Here is a 24,779-nt window from a genome sequence, read left to right as displayed (position 1 = left end):
TAAATATTATGTAAAACACTATTTATTTCTTTTTCTGTTTATTGGCAGACACTCTTACCCAGAGCAAATTACAGAAGTGCTTTGTAGTCTCCATTAAAAAACATATTTTAATGCTAGTACAAGTACACTATACGGCCAAAAATATGTGGACACCTGACGATCACATCCATATGTGTTTCTTCCCCAAACTGTTGCCACAAAGTTGGAAGGACAGAAGTGTATAGAATGTCTTTGTATGCTGTAGCATTATAATTTCCCTTCACTGGAACTAAGAGACTGAAACCTGTTCCAGCATGACAATGCCCCTGTGCACAAAGCGAGCTCCATGAAGACATGGTGTGTGAAGGTTGGAGTGGAAGAACTCAAGTGTCCCGTGCAGAGCCCTGACCTCAACCCCACTGAACACCTTTGAGATGAACTGGAACTCCGACTGAACCCCAGACCTCCTCACCAACATCAGTGCCTGACCTCACTAATGCTCTTGTGGCTGAATGAACACAAATCCCCACAGCCACGCTCCAAAATCTAGTGGAAAGCCTTCCCAGAAGAGTGGAGCTTATTATAACAGCAAAGGGAGGAATAAATCTATAACAGGATGTTCAACAAGGACATATTAGTGTGATGGTCAGGTGTCCACAGACTTTTAGCCATGTTGTGTAATTCAGGGTCTAAGAACAGTATTCAGATAAAACCCTATTACAGAGGAGCTGTAGTGTTTGTCTAAAGGAAATCACCAGATTTTTATTGCCAGAACACCTTTAATTAATGAGGCTGGGAGATGAATAGTTGGATTGTGTTGATGAATCTGTGTAAATGGGGTTAATGAAATGCAGATGAATGAGTTGCAAAAAGTTACAGAACTACTGCTGTACATTATTCTGTGTTTTTCAGGTTAGTTAACTAATCCATTTAGCTTTGAATGCATTACTTAAGGCTTTATGACCTAATACTTCTAAACCACTTTATTTATTTTGAAATAATGGCTACTTTTTACTCGTTCTCTACATTATTTGAAATTTTAATCGATTGCTCTGTGTGTGCTTGAGTGTCCGTTCAGGCGAATTTAATCGAACACCGATCTACTCGAGCAGCGCGTCCTTTCGCTACTGTGTCAAAATGATTCTCGGTCGGTTATTACTGCGAACTACAGCTTTAAATAAGAGTAAGTACTGATATGTGAGGAGTGTTTGGGCTTGGTACATTTGTACAAGATTGTTACCAAAGTAAAATGTTTGTAAATGATTCTATTTGGTCATATTTAGCTAGCTAGGCCTGCATGGCTGACCTTAGTGTCTCCTGCACCTCATCTGTTAGCTTAGCTTAGCCTAATGTAGGTGTTTGTGTATAAACGACAATAAAACGTTTGCATTGTCGAATTATCCATTCTGATTAGTCAGAAAGTGTTGATTTATTGTCTTTAACAGCAGTTCTGACAGTAGTTCCGGCTCTAAGGCAAATCACAGGTTTATTATTACAAAGAAAAATACTTAATAATTAATATGGTGAAGTTTTCTGTAAGGAGACGTTTATTTAACATCTCTGGAAGGAGTCTCCAGTGTCAGGGCTTTGTAGATTTCAGCACAGGAGTTTATGCTTTGGACAAGCTGCATTTTTTTTATTAACTTCAAAAGAGAGAGAAAAGCTAGTCTGGTGAAGGAACCACTGTTTAAAGCTGCTGTTAGAAGAAAATAATCATCCTCGGGGTGGTGACAGGAAATCTGCTTCTCATCAGGACCCAAACGTTGATTATTTTCCTATAACAGTATGCCCCAAAGTGTTGTATTCCTCACATATCATCCACTACAGTTGTGCAGTCCTGCTATTTATTTACTTTATATTATCCAACATCATATATGTTTGAGTTTTATTCATTCCTTTTTACATTGTATTCTTGTATTTTATTTTTTTTTACATTGTACCCGACTGCTTCGCTGTAGGATTTTCTCCATCTTGCCTTTTATACTTTTCATCAAACTGTGACGTGACAGTAAATTTAAAATTTGCTGGGTTTTTTTTGTTTTTTTTCCCCCAGCCGTGAGCAGAAATGCTTTCACTGCCACCAAGCCGGATCCTTCCAAACCGAACATGCTGCGAGTGGGTCTAGCCTTCGGGACCACAGCTCTCCTGTGGGCAATGGTAATCCTGACACAGTCACAGTCTCTCAGAGTGTAGGTTAGTTTAGGGTTAAGTTCAAGTTTATTGTCGTTGTCAGAGTACGAGTCCAGAGAAAATGAAATGCAGTCAGCATAATGAAGTTAAATGGAATAAATAAGAAGTATGGTGCAGTTACTTGAGATAAACAGTATACAGGTAGAGGTAAGCAGCACGATGCATGCAATATGATGCAGTGGATAAAATGCAGATGTTCAAATAGCAATAATGTGCAAATGTTATTGTTGTTCCTCTTTCGGCTGCTCCTGTTAGGGGTTGCAGGATCATTGGTCCGCATATTTGATTTGGCACTGTTTTTACTCTGGATGCACTTCCTAAAAAAAAAACCCTCCACAGTTTTTATCCCTGCTTGGGATCAGCACTGAGAGAGCGCACTGCTGCATGCAGGGTTGGTTCCCTGGCCGGGAATCGAACCCAGACCGCAGCAGTGAGAGCGCCGTGGACTAACCACTAGTCCTCGAGGAACCCCAATAATGTGCAAATAACAGTCTGATATAAATAGTAGTAATAATGACAGATAATGCAGCAAAGTGCTTGCAAGTAATCACAGATAACAATAGTGTCTAATGCTAATGTTTAGTTGTGAGGTGGAGGCTGGCAGCTAACGCTTAGAAGCTGAGCTCAGCATCAGTACAGCTGAAGGGAAAAAGCTGTTCATGAGGCTTTTTGTGCAACAACGCAGACGTCTGTAGCGTTTTCCTGATGGGAGATGCACAAATAGTCCATGGTGGGGACGGGAGGTGTGTTTGATTATACCTTTCACTCTCCACAAGCAACAGACTTGATAAATGTCTGATATGTTTTCAGACATATTATGATATGATATGATATATGTTTGATAATACCACTCAGACATATAAATGTAATATTCTGAATGTAACTTAATGTTTCTGAAAAATTGTTCAGAAATATTACAAATTTCACTGATAGTCCTGTAAGTTATACGAGTTGCTGAAGGACCACAATAAAACAATATCTGCTCTCTCTCTCTTTTTTTTTTTTTCCTTCATCAGCTCTTCAAAACACACTGGAGCGATGTGCAGGAATACAAAGCAAGAAACGGACTGGAGTAATGAGTCGTAACGTGTAAGCACCACTTAGGCTTAAGATCCTACCTTTCAGGCTACATTCACATCACAAGTGGCACAATCTGAGCAGTAAGAGCAGCATAAACACACAATTCGGATCTTTCCGGCACAGGTTTGAGTCTGTCCTGATTCTGATGCCCAATATGGCCTTGTTCACTCAGAACAAATAATCTGACTAGCGTTTTAAACCCACAATGATATTTACGTCTTTAAGTATGATCATGTGATATTTCCATCGCCTAAAAGATATGAATAGTTTTTAAGAAAATGAAGAGTATTGGGCTGTAAAGACTTCGCGTCTCATCTTTGACTCATGTCATGTACAGTATTTGCTCTATGTTGAGTACATTTTCATTTAGAGACACAGGAATCAATAAATATTTTAATATTAAAATATGGAATTAGAAATCGTAAGTTACTGATGATGGAGAAATAATAATAATAGTAATAATAATGCAGCTGATCATTTTTTCTTTCTTCTTGCAGATTTATTTTTCCTGTGCCAGTGTGCTTCACTGCTTTGGTGTCATCTATAGTCATGTGTAATAAAGCTGTATATGTGTTCATTATTTCTTTGTCTGCTGATATTACAGATATTTAGTATAAAGGATTAGTGTTGGCAATATACAGGAGGCTGACAAATTAAAGGGGAAAATGCTCTCATGGTTTGGATCCACTTTTCCCTTTAGACTGAAATGTCACTGCAAATCACTACTGCAGTTCTCCTGACTGATCATCTTTATCCTGTGATGAAACATTTCTCTCCTCATGGGATAACTGAAAGATGAAAGATCTGTAAAATATCATCACATCTGTCGTCTCTCTCATTTTTAACATCTTAGTAAGGTATAAATGTTGTAGTGCGGCTCAGCGATAAAGCAGATCTGGTCCCAGATGAGAGTCCAGTGCGATTTTGGTAATTAAGCTGCTTAAAGTCACCTTTCAGACAGGTTTTGTAGGCATGTAAACAGTGTATTCTGAGTTCCTGAAGTATACATACCCCATATTTGTAGGGTCTTCGCGCTGTTATTACTCAGAATGGAAAAACTCATGGCACCGTGGAGGTTTTCCTATAAACACTGGTGAAGTTCAAGTACATATCATTAATATTATATTCAGTAAATTATAAGCAAAAAAAAAAACCTCCAAAGATGGTGCTTCTGCAAGTTTTAGTTTTCACACTACATTTGAGCATTTTGTTTAAATGATGTCATTTTAAAAACTCAAATTTTAAATTGTAATGAATGAATAAGTATAAGCAAATAGAAAACTGTGTATTAAACTGAAAAGAGTTAGAAATCAATTTTTATTGGAGCGATTTTCCAATAAAATTTTAGTTTTTATAGGAGCTAATTCTAATGTTAATGGAAGGAGGCCAAATATTGTATCACTTGAATTATACACTTTATGCACCACATATGTAAGTTTTCCACTTAACACTAGCACTGTGAATCTTTTATCAGTAGACTTAATGCCGCTAAACACCTTTAATAAAGCCCTTAGAGCTGCATTAGGATCTGAGCAGGATTTCGCTTATTTAACTGCTATTGTGTAACATTTTGGTCGGTCTGTGGTATTAATAATGATAAAACTATAATACAATATAAAAAGCTGCACATGTTCAAGCGGCCTCAGGTGCAGCGAGAATCTCTGACCCTTTTGGTAATTAAATGAGGAGATAAAAGAGGTGTGTATAAAAGCAGAAATGAAATATTCTGTAGTGCAGGAAGGTGTACAGAACTTGAAATAACACTAGTGGTTTTGGCTGATGTGTGTTGTATGATTGAGCAGTCCGGTGTGGTGCAGAACACACAGCTCACACAGCTACAGGTCACACTGAGGAGAGAACGTCCCATACTGGAGTTATTTAAGAGCAACTGGTCAAAGGACAAGTGTCTCAAATGTCTATATGTAGTGAGCGGAAAGATAAATGAACGCCTGTGTCATGTCATATTGGACATTCTGTACTGTGGACTTTGCACCATTACCATAAGCATGATTGATTGATTGATTGATTTATTTTTTTATTTATCTGTGAAACTAATATTTTAGAGACCAGGACAATATTTTACACTGAGTGTTTAAAAGACTATTCATTTGAAAAGCAGCATAAACACCGGTAACCACACAAACTTCATCCTGGTACATTGTTTTGTCAAAGATTTCTGAATCTAAATGTAAGATTTGGGTGCCTCAGTATGCTGCTGAATTACAGAATGGCTTCTCATGCAACTTTAAGATGTTTAATTCATTAATAAGTCTTAATAAGTATCATCCAGGAGTTGAACAAGAACAATGAAAGTCATTTAAAAAAATAATTATATAAAATTCTATCTAAAATTGTATATCTATGTGATGTGTAAGAGCAGATTTGGACAGAAAAGAGAGAATTTTGTATTTTGTCTGTTTTACTGAACTACTACATTAAATAAAAATCATAAGTCACGTGGGATCGTCTGGACAAATTAGATGCCGCCGTTTCATCCGGGTATTTTCGGTTGTACAAAAGTTTAAAGCTAGATAGCTATATAGCTAAAGGTGATTAAAACCATTAAACCGTATAAAACCTTTCTGTTTTCGTACATGTAAAACCAGAATATCGTCAATGTGTCATCGTGGCTGCCTGCGACAAACGAGCTAACGTGCTAGTTAGCAAAGATTAGCAGAGCAAATGTTTATGGGATGTTAAAAAAAATCACGATATGGTTAAGGAAAAAATAGAAAATATAGCAAGAATTATGAATACAACAAGGAAACTAAAATATGTATTTTACAAAAAAAAAAAAAGAATTGTAAAATAAATAAAAAATAAGACCGAAATGAATGAGGAATTCACTTCCGGAATGAGCGTGACGTAATGACGCCTTGCGTCAGATCATTTGGCTTGGTTCACGTGTAAGAGTCGACTCTTTCGTCTCCCAAACGGTTCATTGCCATTTTTTATGTAACTCATAAAATATTATATTCTGACCAGTGCTTGTTCTTGTTTTTAAATTGTTTCATGCACTCCGACGTTTCAGTGGAATGGTTTGGAAAAATTACAGCGCAATGAACGACTCCTAAATGCGAGTCGACTCTCAACGTTCACCTAAAAGATCCGGTTCAATGAGCCGACTCGTCACTACTGCTCTCACACCCCCTTTTTCTCTGCAGCTCTGCTCTGTCCGGGTCAGTCTTAGTTGATCTGCTTTGGCTGGTTGTGTTTCCTCGTTGCATTCCTCCTCCTGTGGCACTGAAAAGAAAAAGCCATGTATCTGTGCAGGGCGGCTTTGCAGAGATTTTCTCCTCTGGCCAGACACTCCATCACACACCGTGCAATCCTGCACAGAGATGGTGAGGGATAACATGCCTTTATGCTTTATATAACACATCTGATCTCGAAATTTCGACTGTCTAACATTAGAAGGTCATCACCATACTATGATAACATGTACAAAAACCTTAACACTGGATGCACTAAGAGAGGAAAGTGGAATGTGTGTGTGTGTGTGTGTTAGAATAAGAACAAGTGTGTGCATGTAAAGGGGAGGTGAAGGTCAGATCACAAAATTAGCAACATTTGCATGCTTATTAATGTATTAATCAAAGATTTTCATCAGTGATTTGTTTAAGGGGGTTTAAATTTAACAGCAATCTTTAACGTAGTGTTCATCTGTAGTTTGAGTTCAAGCAGAAACGCAATGAGGCTCCTAAAGTACACAATGTACTAACTGAGCACAAGGGGATTTATCTAGCAACAGACCTCCTGCCAAGTGCACATGGACACTGTTATTCACTTTAGGAGTGAATTTCTTACTCCAGCCTTTTTCTATTTTTACATTTTGTACTGTTTTGTAAGACTGTGAGCTGAGTCTTGTTTCTTACACAGTATGCATGCAAGATCAGGTGTGAAAACATGCCACAATACACCAAAGTTTTCTAGTTTCAGGGTTATTTTGGAGGTTTTTGTGCTTATAAGACATGTAGTGGTGGAATATTACATTTATGACCTTCATTAGACCTGGGAGTGGGGGTTGGCTGGAAAAATGGCTCCCTGTGTGTGTGTGTGTGTGTGTGTGTTCACTCACGTGTGTGAAAGGTCTAAGTGTCTTCAAACTCAACAGTCAAAAAAAAAAAAAAAATCTTCATAAAACTCAGTCAGCTTTCAAAATGTCTCCCTACAACTCAGTGTACAAGATGTTGTTGTTATTATTTACTTTATTATTCATCATTATTATATAAGAAAGTTGCCATAGATATGCAAATGAGCCGTGTAACCAAGCTGCCCAATTCTCGTTTCTGATTGGTCAGAATGTGTTGATTAATTTTCTACTACAGCAGCTCTGACGTTAGTTAATTCGGATCAGAGGTTTATATTTCTGCAATAACAGCTCATTTACGAGAAATTTACAAAGGAAGCTTTCTGTACGGAGACTTTTATTTAACATTTATGGAAGGAGTCTCCAGTGTCAGTGATTTGTGAAATAAGTTGTCCACCACAGGAAAGTCTTCAGAACAGATGATTTTATGCTTTTTCAGTTTCTCGGTAAAGTGACAGTCTATGTTTTTGTCTTATTAACTTCAAGAGAGACAGAAAGAGTCTGGTGAAGGAGCGAGTGTTTATAGCTGCTATAACGTAAGTGATAACTTATTTCACGGATGTTCAACAACATTAAATGTAACTAAACAGATTAAAAAGTGCAACATAACTTTCTTTAAGAAATTTAAAAAATTTATTGGTAAATTGCTGAGGTATAAGAGGAGACAAACACTTCAGAACATGAGAAGTTTTTCATCAGGCATTGATTATTTTCTTAAAACAGCACACCGCGTTATGTTTTATTCCTTACATGTAGCTTAGACGGTGTAATTAAGTTCGTAGTAAATTTTGGAGGGTTGTTTTAAATTACACTAACCTTCTGATCAATTAACTCGTCAGTTCTCATCATTGCCTAGCAGCAGAACATCCTCACAAAAACATCTGCCCCAGTTTAAAACCCAAAATGGGAGAACTGGTATAAAGCAACAGAACTTTGGAAAGCACTGATAGCAGGATTCGGTCTTTCCTCAGAAAACTGTGTTGGTTTAATCTGTTACCACATGCCATCTCATAGACAAACACACTGTGTGTGTGTGTGTGTGTGTGTGTGTGTGTGTGTGTGTGTGTGTGTGTGTGTGTGTGTGTGTGTAGTACCCTTTGACTCCTGAAAGATTGCTTTAAAACTTTATAAAAAAAACTTTATAACTTTAAAAAAAAAAAGTACAAATTCCAGAAGCATCTGCTTTAAATTCTAAACTATTAAAAAATCAATATTAAATTTTTTAGCTATATATATATATATATATATATATATATATATATATATATATATATATATATATAGACCTTTTCTCTCTGAGGGGTGTGTTTATGTCTGATCACAGAATGGCTGTGTTTCAAATGTCATACTGTGTCCTTGTTGTACCTGATGTTTGTAGTGTAGTAACGTCTCAAAATGAGCACTTTGAACATTTTGTCTAAACAGAGCGACTGTCCAGTTTAAAACTTTTGCTTTATTGCAAAATTTAAACCACAGCGTTGTGTTGTGGCTCCGCCCTTTCTGTTACAAAGCGCAAGCTGTGACTATTGTGAGGAATTTTGTGCGAAAAAAGTACTCCGTTTTTCATGGACAAGCAAAAACAACAAGAAGCAGCTCAGGACTTACTTCTGAAAGAGCTTTGTACCTGGGGGATGGGACAACGTGGGCTAGTTTTAACCTCTGAGGTCAACCCTATCATCGTCAGAGCTGGAAACACAAAGCTGTAGTCGAGGGTTGGGTTTTGTTTGTAACTCAGAAGTTTGTATTATCCACCCGTAATGTTTCCAGTAATATTCTTCACATTTTTATTTCTTACACACAGTCTTAACATTAACCAATCAATCAGCTCCACTGACTGGCCCATTGTTATAATGCCTGAAGGTATGATTCAGCAAAAAACGGACATTTTTAGCACAGTTTTACCCTTGAAACCAAATATAATCAATCTGCTAAGACATATTTGGTGTCTGATGTGTGTTTCTTTGCTATGAAGCTAATGTAACTTGGATTTGTTTCACTTAATTTTTTCTTGCTGTTACTGCCTGCCTCAAAACACATCCACTTCTGTGAACATGAACAAAACCTGTCCATGTACCTGAAGGTTGTAACTTAAATAATAATTTGGGATAAGGAATAAATGTTTTTCTTCAGCGCAGTCTGGTATCATTCTACCCTCCCGATCCCACGTCCTGAAATCTCCTGAAAGGAAGTGGAAAAATATTTCTGTGCTGGAAAAATATTTTTAAAATGCGGTTACGGAGATTACGGATGATGTAATTTGTAGGAAGTATATAAAGATTTAGGAAAGAGTTTATGGACAAAAATATTCCATTAGTCCAGCACAAAAATAAAGAAGTAAACGTCAGACACTACACGTCTTGGGCAGTTGAGTCCATTGTTTGATATATTATATACAGTCGTGAGTGGATATTATTGGCAGAACAGCTCAATTTTGTGTTGTTTTGTTGTATAATGTAGCCATAGTGACATCAGATGGGTTTTCTGGACCGCCACACATATAGAGATTGCTGCACTGTACCTTTAATGCAGCCTGATGGTAGTGACACTGTTGTGATGATGATACCGGCGACATCTTTGTGATTATTGGCCAATTATTATGAGTACTTGTGTATTCATTTAAGGATAATTGGATGAGCAGCGTGCCTTTGTTTTTGGTACAAATGATTTTTTCATCCTTTAAAAATACATAGAAAAGCCTCAGTTGATCTTTCGCATGAGCTGACATGACTCATTTAACTTATGAGAACATTAAATCGTCGATAACCATAGGTCTGTACAACAAAGCACAAGCAGCACATGTTTATATTCTCTTTAAAAAGCTCTTCTCTCTCTGCAGTCGTTCCTCGGAGGCTCATGTCATCGGTTCCTGGTGGCTCAGGAGAGAACCTGGTTTACGTAGTACTGTGTGGTGGAGCTTTAGCTGCTGCCGGGACTTACGTAAGTTCTTCATCATTTCTGGCCTATGAGTACGAAAAGCAGCTTTACTTGATTATGTAATATGTTTTGATTCACAGGCATACAGGACGATATCTACAGACAGCACTCGTTTTACCGACCGCATTACAGAGATCGGGGCACGGCCCAAGAACGAGTGGAAGCCCAAACCATGGCCGCCGAAGAGTAAGTCCTCAGAGCGTAGCATTCATCAACAAACCGGTCACGCTTTAACGTGAGGGAGAGTAGTTGAGAGGTCATGTTTCTCTCCAGCAATACGGGTATTTTTAGCCCTGAAGGAAGATTCCTACTAAAATAGCCCTAGATCTGAATCCACCACACCCTGTTCACTATATCATGCACTATTTTGAGAACCAGTCTTTTTGAAGTGATATTAAGAAATACAAGTGCTGTATGACAGGAGTGGACATATCAGATTTCGTGTCCTGGATATTAGATTTAAATTTACAGTTGCCCAGCCAAGGAGATTCAAAAACCAGAAAAAGAAAAAGAAAAAAAAAACACTCTTATTGACTTTTGCAAACCACATTTTTTTTATTTGGTGTTTTAATATAATGCTTCACATTAGTGAGAACACCTCGATACTGTAATTATAGTGTTTATTGAACATTCATGGAAGGAGTCTCCAGCGTCAGCACTTTGTAACATTGGAAAATCTTGAGGATTTTCAGGTTTCTCTGTAACATGACAAACTATTTTTTTATTATTATTATTTTTAAATTAATTTAAAGAGAGGCTGACGAAGGAATGACTGTTTATAGCTGCTATAACGTAAGCGAGAACAGGAACTGACCTGTCTCCTGGATGTTCCACAAAATTAAATGCAACTATAAACAGTTAAAAAAAGCATAACGTTTATTAATAAATTTAAAATGATAATAAAAGAGGAATAAAACACTATGTGCTGTTATAGGAAAATAATCCAGTTTGGCGTGGTAACTGTAACTCTGATTTGCATAAGGGCTGCATTACACCACCCTGTCGCTGATTATTTTCCTGTAACAGCACGACCCTGTTATGTTTTATTCTGTACATAAGGCACGGTTTGATGACACACATGCTGTTATTTCAAACACCTCTTAGATACAGCAATCTCCCTGACATGGCCTTATCCAATCCCATCATTCCTCTGTTATGGTTTTCTCAATTTAAAGACAGCAGTTAGGTCTCAGTCATAGCTCATTTCACTTCATTACACTATTCCATACCACTGACAAACATCTCTAAATACGCTGGATCTCCGCCAAACTACACCCTCTTATCTCCATTATAGTGAATATAGATCTAATGGTGTAGATAAGGAAGCCATTTAGCAGAGACAGTGGTTTTGATTCAGGACCGTAAACTCTTTACGAGGATCAGGGATTTGTTCTGTAGGTTGTGTTATTTAAGACTCGCACCTCAGACACCAGCTTATTCCTTGCGCAGGGCCTTAAACTACATAACTGCATAAACTGCTAGTTAACAAAATTAGTTAAAATGTACTAAATCACTGTTTATTAGTGGTTTGCTTTATAATTTATGTTACACAATGTTGTTTCAGAAATTGTGCATCACCTGGCTTTCAAAGTAACACACCTGAATTAGTAACCAAATATGCTTAAAATATTAAAGGAAGACAGTGGATTAAATATTTAAGCGTTAAAACTTATTTTTAATTAAGCACCAGTGACAAAGTAGATTTTTGAGGAAATAATTGTTGCTGGTTTGATTTGTTCTGCATCATCACACACGCGATCATTCCTTCTCACAGTGGGATGCACTTTTTTTTTTTTTTTTTTTACAGTGGTGAAAATCACAACCCAGCAATATTAAAGTTATTAAACTTATAAATAACGTCAACTGGATTCTATTGGCAATTTCAATAAAAATGTGTTCTATGGGAGGAAATAAATACAGTTAACACAGCATGGCTTGTTTTTGAATCGGGGGATTATTTGCATCAAATAAATCTCTGTTTTTTGGTTTTTTTTATGTTAAATATGTCCCCGAATGCAAAAGGTTTGAGAGCTCCTGTAATTTCTGCATTGTCTGAATTCTGTTTGTTTTTCCACATTCTGAATGAGAAGTTGGATTAAAACACACCCAGAGTCGACCACATTTGGTGTCCTTCCAAGCTGGCAACATTCCTTACCCTTTCAGTGCAGGGCTGTGGTTCAATAACACGACAGATCACATTTATTAGATGTCTGAATAGAAGTGTCATGCTTGTGTAGACTGGATGAATTAAAACGTCACTTTCGATATCCATCACGGCAGTTCACTTTGCTGACGACTCTGAGAGAGAAATAATCAACGTAGACCAGGACTTTTTTCTGTGAATTTTGTTATTTTGTGTCTTGCATTTGGACTTGAACTCTGTTGTTTCTGCATATAACACAGCGCTGTTGAATTCTCAATTCTGATTGGCCAGAAGGGGTTGATTAATTTTCTATAACAGCAGCTCTAATGGCTACAAGGCAAATCACAGGTTTATATTAATGCGCTCGTTCTAGCACATTATCATATAAACAGATAAAAAAAAAAATCAACATCTGTAATTGTTGATACGATGAAGTTTTCAGTGAGGACACATTTATTTAACATTTTTGGAAGGAGTCTCCAGTGTCAGAGGTTTTCCACTCTGGGAAGTTCTTTAGGATTCCTTCAGGAATTTGAGCTCTGAGGTTTCTTCTTTTTGTCTTATTAACTTTGTGAGACAAAAAAGAAAGTTTAATGAGGAAACGACTGCTACAGCATAAGTGATGTCTTGTTTTGCGGCGGTTTCACAATGTTAAATGTAACTATAAACAGATAAAATGTACGAAGTGCGTTTCTTTAATAAATTGCAATCGTTGACAAATTGCTGTGGTGTAAGGGGATTAAAACAGATGCTGTTAGAGGAAAATAATCAGCTTTGGGGTGGCAGTAGGAACTCTGCTTTGTCAGACTACACCATTGTTAATGATTTTCCTGTAACAGTACGCCCCCAAGTGTTTAATTCCTTACAAAATACACACTATTATGTGCCACCTTAGGGTACAGCTTTATATCCAATGCTGAAGTGTTGGTCTGTGTTTCTGAATTAATAACAAGTACAGAATTCCAACTCAATATCAAAAACTAAGTCACATGCACAAGTAGTTTCCTTCCTTTCTTTTCTAACTGTCTCTTTTCTGACTCTTTCCAGAGGATTAACTAACTGGGGCTGTCGAGACGCTGTGCTTGTAGCCGTCGCTCTTTGGATGTGTCTCTCTTCCCTCTGCTGCACTGCTGCTACTAACTCCGAGTCCTGCTCTCTGTCCTGCTCTGTAATCTCCCTCGCCCAAACCCCCTGTCTCTCTTCTCACTCTGTCTCGACTGACTGCAGAAATTACAGCTCGTAACTTGTTTCACTGGCTGTGCTTTTGAATTTCTTGTCGGGAAGCCGTGGAAAGTCACGTTTCCCCTTTTCAATTCATTAAAACTTGCACAACAAAAAAGCACCTCTGGTTCTGTCTGTGTGGTGTTGGACTTTACAGACACGCTGATAGCTTTGAACAGATGGTATGGGTTAGCCTTGACTTCCTCATGTCTCTTCCCACTTCTTGTTGCATCTTGTTTTATTTTCTCTTTCATTTCTTTTCTCCTATTTTATTCCCTTTTATTTGCATGCCATCTTTTCCTGTATGCTATCTATAGTAACTGGTTTTCAGTTTAATTAATGGATTTGCCTTGTGAGAAGATGAAGTGTGTATGAGAGCATGAGAGGTGAGAGGTTTGGGGAATTTACAATTAAATGAAAATAATTCATGTTCAGAGAATGTTCAGACATGCAATAAACATTAACTTGTATATACATATACATACTGTATATACGTATAGACACACACACACACATTGATGTGCCAGATTATTGAATATACCCAGTATATGTGTAGTATGTACATTAATGGTACAGTTGAGTGCAAAAGTTTGCATCCCCCATAGATTGTGGGTGAATTGGTGGCTCAGTGGTTAAAGCTTTGGGCTACTCGTGAGTTCTAATCCAACCACGGCCGAGCTGCAACTGTTGGGTTCTTGAGCAAACTTTTTCTCATTTTCTCCCCCAGTTTTAAATTGGGTTGAATTTTGGTTAACTGCAAATCCCCACCCACCAGCCGACTCTCCTCTATCACACAACAGGGCAGAGTGACACAGAAAGTGCCATCTGCCCTCTTTCACATAAACAAGCTCATGATTGGCTAGTGTTTCTGTGATTGACAGGGGATTCCCAGTTTTCTTCCCATGTCTCCCAGCTGTGGCAGTAGCTGGATTCGAGCTCATGACCTTCCGACAATAGGGTGCAAACTTTTCTGTTGGGCCACTTGGGACAGCAAAGTTTGCCTGAATTTTATCGAATAATTACAGATCAAATGTGTGTTAATGCAGAAAATTCCCTCACATTTGTCAAGCCAGTTTATTTATCATCTGCACAGTATAACAAGACACATGTATATTGAAATGCTTATGGTAGGGATAAGGTAGGTTTCTTACATGTGTTAATAAGAGAATATACAAAAACACACAGCACAATCATACCGACCAGCATAATTAGAATAAAATTTACCCACAATCACCAATTCACCCACAATCTATGGGGGATGCAAACTTTTGCACTCAAATGTACCATTAATGTACATACTACACATATACTGGGTAAATTCAATATACCCAGTAAGAATACAATATACTGTGTAAGTAAGTGGGAAAACAATGAGTAAATAAAGAAAACATATTGCACCGTGCTAAAGTGATGTGTAAAGTGACTCGGTCAGAGTGGGAACAGCGGCTCGAACGTCTAACAGACTGGAAATCTGGAAGTAGTAATAGTAGTAATAGTAATAAGGTAGTAATAGCAATAGTAGTAATAGTAATAGGCTGAAACTTAGACGAATGTTAAGTGCAGGAAAAGATAGATAACATTAAAATACTACACATTTTATGCCACACCCAGCGAGTCCATAGAAGCTTGAGTTCCAAAATTTATTTTACGTGCTTATCTACAAAAATATCCCATAAGCTAAAAATGAAATGTTGCCATATGGGATAAATATTATATTAAATTCAAAGGATTTAAAATATTAATATTACAATTTGGAGGACTTAAAAGCTGCTCAGATGATGGTGGTTCAGGTGGTTGAAGAGTAGGTGCTTGAGTTGTTAGCTAATATTTATACCACATTCAGAAAGGGGGTGCAAACTTTTGAAATTATCTCTTTTTTTAATACACTATTAGACCATTTTGTTGCTGAAGGAATCTGTAAAACCAGCATGTCCTGATGATTAAAATGAATTTGCCCAAAGTGTATGCAAACTGTTGCACTCAACCATAAATATTATATTTCTGTAGTCCTTTAACATTTTAGGTATGGACTGGAAGAAATGTTCCCATGTAACCGTGGAACTTTTTCTCCCTTGTCTGTCTTCCTGCATGTGAAGATGCTGAGGAAGCAGAGGAGGTCGCAGAGGAAGCTGAGGAAGTCGTCGAGGTAGCAGCCGAGGCTCCAGCTGAGGCAGACGCAGAAGAGGCAGCACCGGCGCCTGTAGAGCTCGTCGCTGAAGCTAAAAAGGAGGAACCGGCCTCTGTGGTGGAGACGGCTGCCGAGGTGGTTGCCGAGGCGGCAGAGGTGGTTGCCGAGGTGGCCGCCGTCGTCGAGGTGACAGCCGAAGAGGTGGCGGCAGTGGCTCACGAGGTGGAGAAGATAGCGGAGGAGGTGGAGGCTGCAGCCAAGGAGCTGGAAACTCCCGCACTTCCTGTCGTGGAGGAAGCAGCCTCTGAGAGCAACGGTACGGAAGCAGCCTCACAGGAAGAGGCGGTTACAGAGTCGGCTAATACAGAGGCATGAGGGGTGTTAGGGTACACACACACAAACACACACACACACACAGTAAAAAAGATATATAACGAGGACCTGGAGAAGAAGCAGAGTCACAACTTGCCTCCTAAATACACAAAAAGACAATAAATACGTAACAAGACACATTGCAGTACAAACACTAGATGCATCTATGAGATGCAGTTAGCACAGATTTCAGTGTGTTTTGCAGTTATTTATTAGAGCTGGAGAGTGTCTTTAAACAAAGTAGTGTATTATAGTTATATTCTGACTTAAAGGGAAACTCTACCATGAACGACTACCGTACTACACTTTATAATTAACATAATTTATTTTCTAATGAAATTCTGAGTTTAAATTTCTTTCATCGACATAGTGGTCTATTTTCACTTCACGGTTGCGTACGTTACCCACAATGCCATATGACTACCCGCTGTTAGTGGTGCCAGCGGGATTTATCCCTCGCTTCGTCTCTACTTAAAGAGAGCGATGCAGCGGCGCTTTAGTCCTTTAGTCTGTCCAACTGTCTCACCTCTTCTTCTATCTATACACTCTGCTCAAACAGATCAGCCTCTAAAGCTTCAGCTTTCATGCTAATACTGCAGTTAACACCATCACGCTCCTCGTCTCATAGATCATAGCTAACTAACTGAGCTCTCCCTTAATAACTCAGTGTCGAATAACTGCATTGCATTATGGGACTTTGAGTCCAGTATTTGCACCAACGTCTCCTCTACTTCTGTGCTGGATATTCTTACTAGTGTGATGCTGAATGTCAGTAGAAAATGTTGCTTTCTCGGAAAATAATAGCGAAATCTGATTGTTATCTGTTATGTTTGAGAATGGGTTGAGTTTCCCTTTACGCACATTAATAAAGTTAGCATGTTGTGAACATTTCAGTTGACAGTCTTGAGATATGCTGGAAATATTCTTTAAACAACAAAAATCAATATTTTCTATTCTCCTACTGTTCAAATGAGAAGGTACTTCATTACTGACTGTGTTAATCCACTTCAGGGACAATACCTCTAATTAATGAACTGATATTAGTGAGTATCAGGAACCTTAGAAACCACTGTGGCCTTCGTGGTACCTGTGAAATGTGACCAAAAAATCTTACCAGCAGTTTTCCCCTCCTCTTCCTTGCCTTATCCGAGCCTGTTCTGTCCTTTGCCCTTCCACATGCACGCTTAAACGCAACATTTGACTAGTTCACTGTTTACAAACCTGATCCAGGACCTTAAAAGTGCTAACCTTTAGCCTGCCTTACCTTCTTCACTTCTCTTTAAATGCATGCAGAAATCACACACTTGCTACATAAATTATATTATCGGTGTTGTATTGTAAAATTTTGTCATACTTTGTCTAAAATGTATTAAGCCTTTTCTGCCAGATATCACTCAGTTGTACACGCCACTATACTGTGAAAATTAAATGCCCTAAAATCTGACTTTTTGCTCTTATGAGCCATAAATATAAACCAAAAGCTGTCAGCTGTGTGTCTGTGATCATGTGCTTTTTTTTCTTTTGCTTTTCTTTGAATATATTCAACATGTAGTTATTACACTGTTCCATAATAAACTGAATGCAAGTCATAAGCTCAACAACAATCCAAAGTATTTCTGTTTTTCAAACTGCTATAGTCATGTACTCAGAGTGGTCAAGGGAATTCAAACGCTTAATAAAGTGTTCCTAACTCAACGCTATGTTTTGTGTTCATTTCTGTTTCGGTTTCTGAAAACAAAGAACCCAGCTTCCTGTGAGTGAATCCAAGTGTTTTATACAGCAAGATTACAGTTTCATATATTATACTGTTGGGCCTTTTTTCTCAATGGTGTGTGCATTTCTTAGTGATATTTGGCAGTAAAGTCTGGTATGTTGTGATATGTACTGTATATTGAAGTATTAGTCTGTTTTGCATGCTTGGGAGAATCTTTAAGCTGTTTGTGTATTTACTTACCACAAATAATCATTAGTTCGGGTTTTTTTCCTTTTAAATTTTTCCCTCTGCTTTGTCCGTCCTCTAAACTGCTCCTCAGATCTGTTGTAAGCTTTGTGCTATTGACGTCCGACAAAGGCCCTTCACATAGTCTTTACAGTCTTTACAGCAAAGTTTACGAGTATGATAACTTCTACATTAGCTGCCTGTTCTTTGGCTTTTATAAAGTAAATGTCACTTTAAGTAACAAAATGATTTGAAGATAAGAACATCAGGTCTGAAGGGGTTATGTAGGCACAGCTGCTTTGGAGTCAGTAAATGATTTCATTACATCTTACTTCTATATAGAATACTATGTAGAATCTATATAGAATATTCCCATTGAATCATTTTTTTGCTACCTTTCTAACAGAAATGTAACTAATTTCAGTGTTAATATTGATGCTTAATGTGGATTTTATTTTGATTTTCATCTTTAGTCAAAAATACATAGTAGTTTTAGTAGTATTTTAGTAATTTGATTATGTTTAATCTGCAGACAGGTGACAAACTAGTGTCTCGGCTATGCAGGGGGGAGCATTTATTTATTTTTCTCTCCAGGTTTGGCTCCAGTTGTCCCCTTAGTTGTTGAAAGTTCAAAGTTCTTCTCACTGATCACCTTTATCTTATGATCAGCATGACCCCACCACCATTCAAAGGGCATGAGGACGCATTGAATGGTTTAATGAAGATGAAAATTAGGTACATTGTATGTTATGGCCTTCACACACACGAGATCTCAACCCAAACTGGGAGATTTTGGGGTGAAGTGTTATACAGTGCTCTCTGCCAACACTATCAAAACACCAGCTAAAGGGAATATTCTTTGGAAGTGTTAATCACTCTAGTTCCAGAGACTTGTAGAATCGTTGCCAAGACCTTACTGAGACACATTATGTTGGTTTTTCATTTAATTGGTCATCCACTTATAGGTTTAATTAACAAGAAACTACAGCAGTTTTAGTCATTTTAATCAGATATTCACCTTCCGAAACTCTCACTGCCTTACAAACACAGATGGTCGCTATTATAGTTTCTGACACTCTGGTAGTGGTAATACATTTTTCTTTCAGAGTTTCAAAATTAATAATGGAACAAGGGTGCAACTTAATCTGTTGGATGTTTGGCAAACAGTATAAGCTCAGCTTGTCATTTTGTTTGCAGTGACCCAGGATCATACAGAATTAGCTGCTGCTTCAATTGTGGATAAGACAGTGGTGGTTCCTGTCACAGAGACTACAGCTGAAGTTGAGCTAGAAAAGCCAGTGGAAGCCGTTGTTGCACCTGTTGCTGAAGAAGCACCATTTGCCCTTGTAGTAGAAGAGACACCAGTAGTTGAGGAGGTACCAGCTGCACCAGCAGTTGAGGAAGCTGCTGTTGCTCCAGTAGTTGAGGAGGTACCAGCTGCACCAGCAGTTGAGGAAGCTGCTGTTGCCCCTGTAGTTGAGGAGGTACCAGTTGCACCAGCAGTTGAGGAAGCTGCTGTTGCCCCAGTACTTGAGGAGGTACCAGTTGCACCAGAAGTAGAGGAATCCACTGTTTCCCCAATAGCTGAGGAGGTACCAGCTGCACCAGCAGTTGAGGAAGCTGCTGTTGCCTCAGTAATTGAGGAGGTACCACTTACCCCTGCGGTAGAGGAACCTGCCGTTGCCCCAGAGGTTGAGGAGGTGCCAGTTGTCTCAGCAGTACCGGAAGCTGCTGATGCTCCAGTAGTTGAGGAGGCACCAGTTACCCAAGCAGTAGAGGAAGCCCCTGTTGCCCCAGTTGTTGAAGAGGTACCAGTTGCAGAGGAAGCAACATCAGTTGTCACAGTTGCAACTGAAGAGGTACCAGTCCCCTCAGTAACAGAGGTTGTGGTAATGGCCTCAGAACTTCCAGCTGTCCCAGAAGCTACTGAGGTCCCAGTGGTCACAGAAAGTTCAGAAGTGGTTGCAGAAAGTTTTGTTGAAGATGCAGCAAGTCCGATTGTGGCAGCAAGTGAGGGTGAGCTCTCAGTAGAAGGTCAGGTGGTGGAAGAGGTGACTACTTCAGCTGAAACCACAGCACCCCCTGCTGCTCTGGAGGAGCCAGAGTCTAAGCATGAATATGTGGTAGTCGTGTTGGAGGGAGCCCCCAAAACAGACAAGAAGCTTAAGGTTCTTGGCGTTTCCCCTATGAGTGGTAGGATCATCCCAGCTCCAGAGGATGAGGAGCCAGCAGAACAGGTATCAGGTAATCAGCTTTAACATCACAATGTTCTCATTCACTTTATAGCCCAGGTAATGATAAAGTTTTGTTTTAAATGTACATGTAACATTAGCAAGAAAGGTACAAAATGCAATGTATTAAATTATTAATATTTCATTGGATTATTTTGAAAAAACTACTCACATGTATGATGGTGTATATTTAGCCAGAAAAAAATCTAAATATTAAGAAAAATTAATGTCACTATCTCGCTTTAAGGCCTATGGACCAGTGTGTGAAATAATGGACGTACCTCCTTCAAGTGCTGAGAAGTCGTCAGTTTACGCAAATAAGAAAAATAAGTCACATTCTGTACAAATAACATCAGTAACCAGCAGAATCTCAGGAAATATTTTTAACAAAGATTCAGTATAATTTGGTTTAAATGTACCTGTTTAATGCCTACCTAAAAAATAAAATATTTATATAAATAATTCTCAATTTGTTTTCATGTGTTGAAGTATGAAAATTATAGATGTAAAATATCCAAAATTGAGACATACATAAAATCAAGTTTTAGTGTAAAACTGTACTGTTTGGAAAGTCGTAAGTCTGATGATACATTAACTTCTCCCCCAACAGGGCAAGCGCCGCCTGCTTAAGATGCAGATGCTCTGATATGAGGGTTACTAAGGTAAAATTTTATTATTTTTATTCTTTTTTTTTCAAATTTTTATCCAGATGGAGTTAAATATATACACCCTACTCTGGTGCCTTTTCCTATTTAACCAAAATTGGTGTACCAAAGAGAATGGTGTATTATGCAAATGTGGTAACCTAAAATTCAGTCTGAAATCAGTATGTTATCTGTTTATTTCAGTCTTTGAGGTTGTTTGTGCCCCTTGTTTTATTTATGACAAATCTGATTTTAAAGTCAATATTAAATGCATGTCATTTAAGATGTAATTTTAGAGGAGTGGTTTAAATGATAATTTACACAATTGTCTCACCCTTGATGATAGTTGTTCAGGAGAAGATTTGCTTTTTGAAATTTTTGTGCTAGAGCTTCGAGGCTAATGTAACTAACAACTAATGGAAGTTTGTTATCACTCAGATTTTTATTTAAATATCAAGCCACGTCCAGTACTTCAGTGACCTCAAACGCTTACTGATATGTTTAAGACAAGCATGACTAAGACCAGGCTTATACTTTACACACCAGCTACACAAGCTCCCATTCCTCACATGCTCGTCTGCGTACCTTTTGTACCACTGAATAGTTAAAAGCTATATCTGCTAGAAGGCAGTTCAGAGACGAAACGTTGCAATCCGGCAGGTTTCCGCGTTGACCTGTAAAATGTTTAGCGATTTCATGACAACTATTCTGAGACACATTTGTGCAGTGACATAGAGGTGTTAAACACACTGACACGCTCTGTTCATTACTCTGTCGTTGTGATTGTTGTCATGAGCTCCATATCAAATCACATGTACTATGACCTTACATTTTAAAGTATATGCTAATCTAGAAGATTCAGAAAATTAGTACATTTAGAATGCAGATTTAATTTGGTTAGTCATTTTGCGCCCAGTGCATTACTTCACACCATGTATTGTTTACGTTAGTACTGAACCATGAGCATGTGTCGCGTTGATTATATATTTAGGGTAAGATAGTATTTCAGTTCTTGTCAATTTCATCGTCTTTGTAGATCCAGTGCAAAACTAAATAAGCACCAAATATGTCTTTGTTGATGAGCTACGTTTCAGGAAAGTGAAATATGTGAATCTCTCTCTCTCTATTTCTCTCTCACACACACCAGAAGTCCTGTTATAGTTCATCTGTTCCTTGATGAAGATTAAGAGATGTGCCTTCCTCCATTTTAACCCCCATCTGTCATTCAGACCTTACTTTCAGTTCGGATGGATTCACCTGCATGGATTTGGCCCTGACAGACACATCAGAACCTCTTCATATGATACAACTTTATTCTGTTTGCTTACACAGACCATTTCATGAGCCGTTACTGAAACACGTTTACTTCTATACATACACTACTTACAATACACAGTAGAGCACAGGTTTCCAGCCCTGGTCCTGGAGGACGTCCTGTCCTGCTCACATCTGATTCAACTAATCAGCTAATTAACAGCCCTTCCTGAGTTGTGTGTACGTGTGTGTGTGTGTGTGTGTGTGTGTGTGTGTGTGTGTTAGAGCAGGGAAAACATTACGGTGTGAAGGACCAGGGTTAAGAACCTGCAATAGAAGATAGATGTTTGATATTTATCCTCTTACCTTTTATTTCATCAGTTTTCACACGGTGTAACTTTATAACTCCTGGATAAACATGGCTTTCTTGATACGTACGATGTGAGACGCTGTAAAGGATCAAGTACTTGTAGCTTATTCTCAAGTTCTTCAGGTCTTTTCCTAACCACTGCATTGTGGATGGAGTTTTCTACCTCAAGCCTCACTAAAGCTAGCTGTTGCCATGGTAACGTTTTCAAGCCAAGCCACGAGCACGCTTATAACTTTCAAACATAATCTTTGGCAGCTATCTTCTATATCAATCAAAGATTTTCCTTAATCCTCAGGTCCTGATTTTTATATGAAACTCATCCTTTAGAGTATTAAGGAAATGTGTGAGCGTGGCTGGAATTGGAGACTGATCCTTACCGGCATTTGTGCATTACGACTCATTTCTACCTCACCTCAAAGGAAACCTCCACCCTGAAACACATTAAATATGTTTTCATTAAAAGATTTTGGGATATGTTAAGCATTTCTGGTTCTGATTTATTGGTTGGTGCTGTTTTTTTTTCGTTATCCTTGACTGTGTGTCGCTCTGACGTCACAATACGAAATAACAATAACAGTACGAGAAAAAATTTCAGCAAAGTGATAACTGTCATGTTTCACTGTTAGCTCCGAAAAACAACAGAGAAAGAGCTTCTTTTCTCACTCATCATTTTCCAGCCATGTGCAACGTCATATTAATGACAAATCCAACACAGAGTCGTTAATCCCAGAGTGCAGTGTAGCTATAATACGACGCAGTGACACTGAGTTACGGCTCGGCTAGTGAGCAGTCAACGAGATGACGAGTACTAGCATAAAAACTGAAACTTTGGAAGCTGATCTGTTTGAGCAGAGTGTACAGACGAGGAGGTGAGAGAGCCGGACAGACTGAAGGACTCAAGTGCCGCTGCATCGCTCTCTTTAAATAGAGATGAAGCGAGGGCTGAATCCCATTGCCACCACTATCAGTGGGTAGACATATGGCATTGTGGGTAATGTAGGAAACTGTGAAGTGGAAATAGACCAACGTGTCAGTGAACGAAGTTTGAACTAAAAAAAAAAAGTCAATTCAGAATTTTATTACAAAATAAACCTTGGATGATGTTGAAGATCACATAATTATTAAAGATTAATATGCAGCTCGTTCAGGGTGGAGTTTTCCTTCAGTCCTTCACTTCTACAAGTTTCTCCTAAGTACAAAACTACTTTTAATATTCCTTTTTTGCAACCAGCAGAACTCTCCTCTGTACTACATGAACATAATCTGTGACGTTTCCTCTGTTTTTGTATTTTTATAGTATGGACTGAGCTTGTATTATCTACAAATGTGAATCTCCAATCTGTGAAAATCCTCCCAGGAATACAAAATCATTATTTTTTACTATTTTACACAGAAGTCTAGCTGACTAAGTATGTGGCTAAGTGGCTACATGTGGGTTTATTCCTCATTTACCAAGGCTTCAGCTTTACAGAGTTATGGATATGAGATTTTATAGGTAGTTCATTCATAATAAAGTCTGTCATAGCCAAATTACAGCTGTTTAAAGACTTGTAGTAAAGCGTTTTCATTTGTTTAATTAGGTTTTTTTTATTTCCGTATCTGTTTAAAAAGGGGCTAGTAAACTGAAAGTAACCTTTACTTATGCAGAGGGAGGTTTTTTTCAGTGTTTTTCACATAAGATAGTTTTTTTTTTCATCTTTGAGGGATATGTTGTGTAGCATGTGTGCATCAGTGGTGATTATTTGTAAATGTGACATTTACCTGTTGTCAGAAATAAAAAAGGAAACCCAAAATTGTGGTGTTAATATACCTTGGTGTGATTTATTTCTTGAATCGATTCTGTTGTAATCTTCAAATATTGTTTTTTTTTTTTTCTTATGAATCAAAAACGAATGTATTGTAGTGGATTCAGTGGTATTGTCAACTATCGTATCGTAGCAGATTCAAAACTAATGTACTAGATTCAAAGGTATCATCAAATATCAACTCGTTTCGTAGCAGACGCCGTGATCGTAGCAGATCAAATATCCATTCATTTCCTTATGAATAAAAAAATGAATCATACCGTAGCAGATTCAATTGTATCATCAAATATCGATTTGTTTCCTTATAAACCAAAATCAAATGTACTGTAGTGGATTCAGTGGTACTGTCAAATATCGTATCTTTTCCATATGAATCGAATCGTATTGTAGCAGATTTAA

At 38.1% G+C, this 24,779-nt stretch overlaps 2 protein-coding genes across 4 annotated transcripts; both read left to right on the top strand.

Moving 5' to 3' along the window:
* The first annotated feature begins 1,009 nt into the window (after positions 1-1,009).
* ndufc1 (NADH:ubiquinone oxidoreductase subunit C1) lies at positions 1,010-3,829 on the top strand. Its single transcript, XM_026940626.3, has 4 exons — positions 1,010-1,162; positions 2,033-2,136; positions 3,186-3,258; positions 3,747-3,829. The coding sequence occupies exons 1-3, from the start codon at positions 1,117-1,119 to the stop codon at positions 3,243-3,245; spliced, it is 210 nt and encodes a 69-aa protein (XP_026796427.2). The 5' UTR covers positions 1,010-1,116; the 3' UTR covers positions 3,246-3,258; positions 3,747-3,829.
* A 2,562-nt stretch (positions 3,830-6,391) lies between these two features.
* mgarpa (mitochondria localized glutamic acid rich protein a) lies at positions 6,392-24,384 on the top strand. Of its 3 annotated transcripts, none has more exons than XM_026940445.3 (7): positions 6,392-6,593; positions 10,176-10,276; positions 10,354-10,459; positions 15,734-16,081; positions 19,274-20,313; positions 20,918-20,969; positions 22,099-24,384. In XM_026940445.3, the coding sequence occupies exons 1-6, from the start codon at positions 6,509-6,511 to the stop codon at positions 20,951-20,953; spliced, it is 1,716 nt and encodes a 571-aa protein (XP_026796246.3). In that variant the 5' UTR covers positions 6,392-6,508; the 3' UTR covers positions 20,954-20,969; positions 22,099-24,384. The 3 variants fall into 3 exon arrangements, with proteins under 3 accessions (XP_026796246.3, XP_026796247.3, XP_026796251.1); XM_026940446.3 differs by having other exon boundaries at positions 19,274-20,320; XM_026940450.3 differs by lacking the exons at positions 15,734-16,081; positions 19,274-20,313; positions 20,918-20,969; positions 22,099-24,384 and adding an exon at positions 13,464-15,417 and having other exon boundaries at positions 6,403-6,593.
* The last annotated feature ends 395 nt before the right edge of the window (positions 24,385-24,779 follow it).

This window comes from Pangasianodon hypophthalmus, chromosome 7 (assembly GCF_027358585.1).
Source record: "Pangasianodon hypophthalmus isolate fPanHyp1 chromosome 7, fPanHyp1.pri, whole genome shotgun sequence".
In the NCBI taxonomy this organism is placed as follows: Eukaryota; Metazoa; Chordata; class Actinopteri; order Siluriformes; family Pangasiidae; genus Pangasianodon; species Pangasianodon hypophthalmus.
Note: the sequence above shows the minus strand (reverse complement) of the source record. Positions and strands in the feature narration are given on the sequence as shown.